This window comes from Cimex lectularius, unplaced genomic scaffold (genome assembly GCF_000648675.2).
Source record: "Cimex lectularius strain Harlan isolate CLEC.00 unplaced genomic scaffold, Clec_2.1 scaffold201, whole genome shotgun sequence".
NCBI lineage: Eukaryota > Metazoa > Arthropoda > Insecta > Hemiptera > Cimicidae > Cimex > Cimex lectularius.
The window spans coordinates 684148-692099 of record NW_019392805.1 but is presented as its reverse complement, the minus strand read 5'-3'; the positions used below and the strand labels follow the sequence as shown (position 1 = coordinate 692099).

The 7952-nt window shown below is 34.2% G+C and overlaps 1 protein-coding gene across 1 annotated transcript in view; it reads right to left on the bottom strand.

The window, feature by feature from the left end:
• Window positions 1-6: 6 nt before the first annotated feature.
• The window catches only part of LOC106671085 (C-1-tetrahydrofolate synthase, cytoplasmic), a 12961-nt gene continuing 5015 nt past the window's right edge, over window positions 7-7952 (bottom strand). Inside the window, exons 6-18 of the mRNA XM_014401891.2 lie at window positions 7300-7411; window positions 7017-7242; window positions 6779-6952; window positions 6570-6706; window positions 3597-3920; window positions 3326-3543; window positions 3059-3269; window positions 2455-2603; window positions 2286-2389; window positions 2071-2229; window positions 1875-2001; window positions 420-572; window positions 7-220 (exon numbers count right to left, since the gene is read on the bottom strand). Coding sequence (XP_014257377.1) covers window positions 131-220; window positions 420-572; window positions 1875-2001; window positions 2071-2229; window positions 2286-2389; window positions 2455-2603; window positions 3059-3269; window positions 3326-3543; window positions 3597-3920; window positions 6570-6706; window positions 6779-6952; window positions 7017-7242; window positions 7300-7411 — 2184 coding nt within the window. The 3' untranslated portion in view covers window positions 7-130. The remainder of the gene's footprint in view (window positions 221-419; window positions 573-1874; window positions 2002-2070; window positions 2230-2285; window positions 2390-2454; window positions 2604-3058; window positions 3270-3325; window positions 3544-3596; window positions 3921-6569; window positions 6707-6778; window positions 6953-7016; window positions 7243-7299; window positions 7412-7952) is intronic.

Sequence of the window (7952 nt, the reverse complement as noted above, 5' to 3'; positions counted from 1 at the left end):
TATCTACCAGAAAAAGACATGTTTTTCCTTTAAAATTACTTGAACGCCTATTTAATATACTATTTTCTTTCCTTTAACAAAATTGACATTTTTTGTTTGTTGCATTGTATCTGAAGAAACGATACAGCAATTAATACAATCCCAATATTTCTCCTGTTTCGACATCCAAGTCCATGTCTACAACTGCCGGTCTAATCGGCAACCCAGGCATTTTTGAAATCTGAAAAATTGTCTGAATCAGTATTGCAAGAATTTTCTAAATATTAATCATAAATAACTTAAGTTTTTACACAAATACGTTTTGACATTACATAGAAATGTAATATTAATTTTTCCTCAAAATCATGAAAATTATGATATTGCAGCTGATATTAATTATATCAAGGTAAAAGACAATTTTGTAAATTGATAATAAATACCTCCCCGGCAGTCGCCACTATAAAGCCAGCTCCAGCAGACAAAGATAGATCATACACGGGTAGGTCAAAATTTTTAGGACAGCCTTTAACCTCTGGATCACCACTAAGTGAGGCTGATGTTTTCGCCATGCACACTGGCAATTTTCCAAACCCCTAGAAATTTGTCAAAAATTGAATACAAATTAATGTGACAATGTTTTTCTAAAGTTGTGAGATTTCCTTGTGTAGTCTGCATCGTGATGAACCGGTAATGGTCGTTACTGATCATTTAAGTCTTCCTATCGTTGTTTGGTCGGTCCAGTGTTGGGTCTTTTGAGTCTTAATTAGACAGAAAAAGATTAACTCTTTATTGACCAAAACAGAGAAACACCAACTTAAGCAAGTAGCAAGTTTTAGGTAAAAGAAATCCTGTGTGTTTAAGTCAGGTACAGTGTGGTTCCTGCAGTGTATTGGCAACACTGTTCAGTGCCAATTGAAAATCTGCATCTTAGAATCTTCAATCTTCATCAACAGTGCATTTAATTTCGATTGCTGTATTTGTTTAGTAGATAAAATTTTTACTGTCTACAAATTAACCTTTTCTTGTACAAAGTTGCTTCAGAGTGACTTTTACAAAGTTTGTTAGAGGTTAGCAAAAAATCTCATGAGTTTAGGAAGGGCCAAAGTTCTTCATGTAGTTTATCTGCACAGATATTGGCAACACTGTTTGGTGCTTTACTACCACTGCATCTCCAAACAATCTGTATATTTTTTTCTAGCAGATAAAATGTTTCAAATCTAGTTTATAAATTATCCCTTGTACTTGCTTCGGCGATACATATACTAAAATTGTAACAATAAATTAACCCTTTCTCTCTAAGTGCTGGCTCAGAGAAACACGAACTTAAGAAATTTTGTTAGGTTAAGAAATTCCCTGAGTTTAGGACAGGCGAACTGTGGTTCCTACAACTTTTATGCTTGTGCATTGGCAACATTGAATTTAAAATTTCCATCTTGGAATCTTTACTCTTTATTGCCACTACATCTTGTATAATTTATATCATTTGTCTGTGAGATAAAATTTCAAATCCAGTTCATAATTAACCTTTTCTTGCCCAATATTGGCCCAGAGAAAAATGAACTTAAGCAATATTCTTAGTTTAGGGAATCCTGTACGTTTAGGGCAGGCTTGGTGTTGTTCTTGCATATCTATTGGCAACAGTGAATCTAAAATCTTCATTTTGGAATCTTCACATTTACTACATCTCAAATTGATTTTTATATTTGACTCAGGCACAATGAAGAGTGAAATGTTGAAAAGCATCTGAAAGATCAACCTGGCGAGGATAGGCTAACATGATTAGTAACAACCAAAATTTCATAACTTTAAAAATAACAGATTCCACAATTAACCACCCTTTTATAACTTTTATTAAATTGCATTTTATTGTAATGAGTAGAAAATAAAAATCTTACAAGCTTCTCCAAATGTTTCATTTTATTCAAAGCTTTCTCTTTGAAAACTACTTTTCCAGCTCCGTACATCTCTTTTGCAATTGTCTCGATCTTTTGAGCTAAAGAGAGTTCATTTGGGTATAGAAATCTGAAAGACGTTACACACATTTGTTAAAAAATTACAAAAAAATATATATGTATTTAAAGAAACACATACTTAAAGTTGGACTCAGCTTCACACGCATTAATAACCGCATCAGCCAAATCTAAAGCGCCTTGACCTCCCTTAGCCCAATGATCACAAACAACTGCTGAATGAGCACCACCTTGAAGACTCGCCGCACGGATCATCTCGTGTTCAGCATTTGTATCTGTGCTGTAGTAATACTCAAAATACTAAATAATATTCACCACAAAACCAAAATTAAATACCTGAAGGCATTAATAGCTACTACAACAGTGACACCGTATTTCTTTCCATTTTCAATATGTTTCAGCAAATTGGGTAAACCCTTCTTCAAAAGATCCAGGTTTTCCTATAAAACATAATTATATTTTTTATTCTTATGACTTCATTAATTAATTAAATATTAGTGTTTACTGTTTTATATTCATCCTTTAATTTTCTTCCAGATGCAATAACAGGTCCACCGCCGTGCATTTTTAAAGCCCTTACTGTGCATACCAAAACGACGACTTTGGGCTTAAAACCAGAGACTCGTGTTTTAATGTTAAAAAATTTCTCCATGCCTGAAAAAATAGAGAATTTAGGAATAAGTAATTCCGGTCATACAAGAGGGCTTAACATCCAACCCATTGGGTGTTGTGAACAAAACCTCAAGCCACTTTACAATAGATTTTTAACATTATTTTCAATTAAAAAACGAATGGCTCTGCCGGGATTTGAACCCACGACCACTAGTTTAGTAAATACAAGAAATACAAGTCAGAAGCCCTAACCACTGGCCTCCACTGTCCCAAAAGTAAACCAATTCTGTCATAAAGAAGGGCTTATGATCCAACTTGTTGGGTGTCATGGATGAAACCACTTTACTATACATTTTTCATGCTATAATCCTTCAAAAAACCGGGATACGAATGTGGAAAGGACCACCTTTACAGCTTTTCAGTTTTCTTTTATTAACTTCCAAACTATTTTTATTGCAACCTTTAAAATGAAAAATTTGCTAAAGAGAAAATTTTACCAATATCGGTGCCGAATCCTGCCTCGGTAACAGTGAATCCCTTGGCTCCGACGAGTTTCAAGGCTATGGCATCTGCAATAATTGACGAACACCCATGCGCGATATTTGCAAAAGGTCCCGCATGGATTAACACAGGCGTGCCCTCGATAGTCTGCATTAAAGTCGGTTCAATCGCTTCCTTCATTAAATTAGCCATTGCGCCTGTGGCACCCTGTAAAATGTTGTAATAATTAACAATGTGGAAATCGAATGGTCGTCAAGACGGACCAAATCTTCTGCAGTGACAGGTTGACCATTAACATCCAAAGCGACGACAATCCTTCCAAGCCTTTCTTTCAAATCTTTCAAATCTGTAGCTAATGCAAGAACAGCCATAACTTCACTCGCGACTGAAATACTGAAAGAAGTTTCTCTCGTATGTCCTTCTTCAGTAGGAGACTGCCCTATAGTGATTTTCCTCAAGTATCTGTCATTCGTATCGATGACTGAAACAAACATGTGTCAGACATTTGATAATGAACGACGAATATTATTTTACCTCTTTCTAACGAAATCGTTTCTGGATCTACATTCAACCTGGAAAACCTCTCTTGTTCATTTTCTGTCAAAGAAGACGGCGTGGTTTTGTCGATCCCGAGCTTCGCTAATCTTTTCAGTTGTGAATCTGAAAATTTTGTTTTATCGACTGTCAATCGGTTAAACAGAAAAGAAGTGCTCGAATTTTTTTCATGGAATATCCTGGCGTCCAATAAAGCAGCTAAAAGGTTGTTTGCAGCTGTTACAGCGTGAATGTCTCCTGTCAAATGTAAGTTCAACTCATCCATGGGAATAACCTGTGAATATCCACCACCAGCTGCTCCACCTAAAAATTGACAATAAATATGATAAATATACAAAAGAAAAGTAATTAAAAAGTTTTAAACAATGTCCACGGAGAAAAAACGCCTATGAAAATTCTGAATAATAGCTGTAAAAGACTGGAAAATATTTTAACATCCACTGCGTAAGACGAGGCGAACCCAGTTTGCAAGAAATATTAGTTAAAAAACTCAGCAAGATAGGCCTGTAAAAAACAGGTTGAAGACTAACGCATCTTCATTTTGTCAATATTTTCAGAAACTCCTGAAACTCTACAAAAATTAGAAAATTTAAAACCATTAAGGAATAAAACTGTCTTAATGAAGAAGGGCAGAAAAACAACAATGGGACGAGTAAACTCATTTAGAGAAACTACCGATCCAAGGATAAAACATGAATATATGCATTGCGTTATCAAGAAAATAATGCAGGTTTTTATGTTTTCTTTCAATTACCCCTCTATATAATAAAATTATTATGTTTGATGTATTATTCTTTTGTATGAATGTCAACACTTTTTCATCCTCTTATAAACAAAAATGTTTACCTCATTAGCATTCGTTATTTGGAAATAAATTAATGTTTAATAAGATGTCAACTCATCACTTTCGCGTAATTTCATTTTACGAGTTTAAACTCTGACGGAATGGTGCATAAACGGCTGGAAACATTAATGAAATCTGGGGCGCCGGCAGTGTGAATGAGGATGATTTAAAAAATTTTGAGAGGGAGACTTTAGCCTTGAAGACAAAGAAGGCCGTGGAAGGATTTCTACCGTAGATGATGATGTTCTGCAAGTTTTGGTCTATGGAAATCCAAGAAGAACTGTTCGACATTGCATCTTTCAGTTAGCAAATCGACCATCGCAGACCACCTTAAGGCAATCGGAAAGGTGAAAAAGCTTGAAAGTTGGGTTCATCGTGAATTAAACAACCGCCAAAAAATAATCATTGTTATGAATTTTGCACAATACATCTTCGCCAAAACAGAAATGAACCTTTTCCGGAAAGAATTGTTACTTGTGATGAAAAGCAGTTTCTCTACGATAACAGCAACACTGGCTTGACCAAGGAGAAGCAGCACAGTCTGAAATTAGAAACATTCAGCTTCCCAACGGTGGTAATAAAGCTGAATTTTGATAAAATTCAGGGAAGTTATGAATTTTTTAACTGTAACATCAGACATGAGAGAGAGAAAAACTCCTCCGTGGATCCTTCCAAAAAATCTCAATTTTTTAAATTTTCTATGAACATTCATATATAAAGGCTTTAAAGGTGCTTAAAATGAATTTAAATTGCTTTTTCAACAACATTTTTTTAGGCCTACTTTATTCAATGTGGCTTTTGGTTTTTGCACCTTTTTGCATGTCTAATCTCATTTAATACGATTCTTTGTATTATTTTCTTAAACTTTGGAAAAAACAAATCAACTTATATTGATAAGAAATATACGTATATCACAAATTATATATTTCAATATCTAAGAACCCAGCCATAAATGTCAAGTACAATATTGTTAGAAAGAAGCAAAGTCGATATTCATTTTTCACATCCCATAAAAACCTGAATAACAATTTTGGGCAAATTAAAAAATTAGTTTTCACTCGAAATTATTCACCTTACAATTTGACACAATATTTTGTTTCAAAATTCACAAATAGTGTCGTAAGTTCGAAGCTACTTCATCAATCCGTGGGAAACTTTACATGACTTTAGTACTCCATAAAGTACACTTAATGGCACAAATTGGGCCTCCGTGCAAAAATCTGGATCTGATTTATAAAATAAAACATTTGAGAAGTTTTTACTAATGTCCTTATTGTTCTAATTTATAATTGTATAAAATCTAAACTTTGTTTACACAGGCTGAAAGTGTGTGTAATTTAGCTTTCTGAAGGTTGTAACAAAGTTGAATTTGGATAAAATCTCGCAGTGTTATGAATTTTTTTTTTTTACGAGGGTTTGCAACAGAAGAGGTCATATCAAGCCTCGATGTGCCAGTGTTTTTGAAAAAAAGCCCATTTGTAAGGATGTCGGGTTTGAATGCAGGGCCGCTGGATTCAAACCCGGGACGTTTACATTACAGTGATGAGCGCCGTATCAATGCCTAAACCATTGCGGCCACCGACACCCCGTATGAATTTTTAAGTAGCACTCGACATCGAAGAAGACAAAAATTGACGATGAATGACCAGCACAAAAATTTATATTTTTTGTTTGCTGTTAGAAATCTGATTTTAAGGCTTTAAAGGATGCTTAAAATAATCATTTTTGTTTCATGTGGTTTTCGAAGCCTTTCATTCTCATTTCATGCTATCCTGAATATTATTTTCTTATCTTACATAATAAATCAATATTTAACAACCTTTGAAATGCATACACAACAATTTTTTTCTTTTCTCCTAGATTCCATTGGCTGGAATACTTGGACAAAATATTTTTTGGCATAGTAACATCAAACAATATTTAATTGAAATCTGTGATCCCACATCATAAGCCTTCCTTTGTAAAGTCCAATTTACCAATGGAATGATTTATTAATTTCTAAATTGATCAAAAAGCTTCTTAATGTTCTACTTTTTTTTTCTTTTAGTCTTAACTATTTAGTAATTCTAAGTTTTTAACTTTGTTTCTCTAATTTCATTGAGATTTACCTTTGATTCCAAAAGTTGGACCCTGAGACGGTTGTCTGAGGCAAGCAATTGCATTTCTTTTTTTATGGGCTACCAAGGCTTGGACGAGTCCGAGGGTAGTAGTGCTCTTACCTTCACCTAATACTGTAGGTGTCATGCTTAAAAAATAAATTAATTAATTAAATAAAAAATAAAATATTTAAACTAATGGAGTTAACTGATATGCATACCCTGCTACTACAACATAATTTCCAGAAGCCATATTTTTTAATCTTTCAATGACTGAAAGTTTTAATTTTCCTTTATTCGGCCCGTACGAGACAAATTCACTAGGTGACACGCCGATTTCCCTTGCCAATTCTGACACTTCCTTTGGCGTTTGTAACCGTGAGATTTCCATATCGCTAAAATATTTACAAAAAAAAAAAAAAATAATAATGAAAATTAATCAATGACGTTTTTATTTACTTGGGCTGGGGATGTTTAGGCGTCAATGGAAGGCACTCGATCGACCAGATCGTGCTGCAGAGTTTATCAACGGCCCTTTCTGCAGACAGGACGGTGTTGTTCATCAACATGGCAACAGTCATCGGACCAACTCCTCGCGGTACGGGAGTGATGTAAGACGCTTTCATTTTCGCCTCATCGTATGCGACATCCCCGACCAACTTTTTGCCAGACTTTTTTGTCGGATCTGAAATCATGAGTAGTATCATAGAAAAAGAAATATAACACTAATTTCCTAACCTACCTGAAACTGAGTTGATACCGCAGTCAATCACAACGGCTCCTTTTTTGATCCATGATCCTTTCACAAATTCAGGTTGGCCAATGCCTACAACAAGAATGTCAGCTTTTCCAACCTAAAATAAAACAATAAACTGCCATAAAAGGAACAAAATAGCACCATTATGAACATATTAAAAAAAAGATTCAAGCCTGATGAGGTTATAATAATAGAAATGATAAATAGTGGAGTGAGTGTGTTGTTCTTTTTTTTTAAATAGGCTATAATAAATCTATTTGTCTATTTACAAAACTATATACAAAATGAAAATATTCTACAATGGAAATAAAACTAAATAGAGACAATTAAATACCTTCAGTGTCATGTTTTAAGGATAAAAGGTAATAAAAGAGTGGTTGGCATGAGGGCTTCAAGGACAAGATCTATTCAAGAACAATTCCAAGGTTCTTGTCCATAGGACACAAGAAAATAGATTGATTGTTAATGGTATCGGGTTGTCCGGAAAATAATGCAGGATTTTAAGTTTTCATTAAAAAAAATCTATATAAAATATTCTGTTTACGTTTACAGGATTACTCATTTGTATGAATGTCAACACTTATTAATCCTCTTCCAAATGATATTGTTTGTTTACCTCTGTAGCATTCCGCTACTTG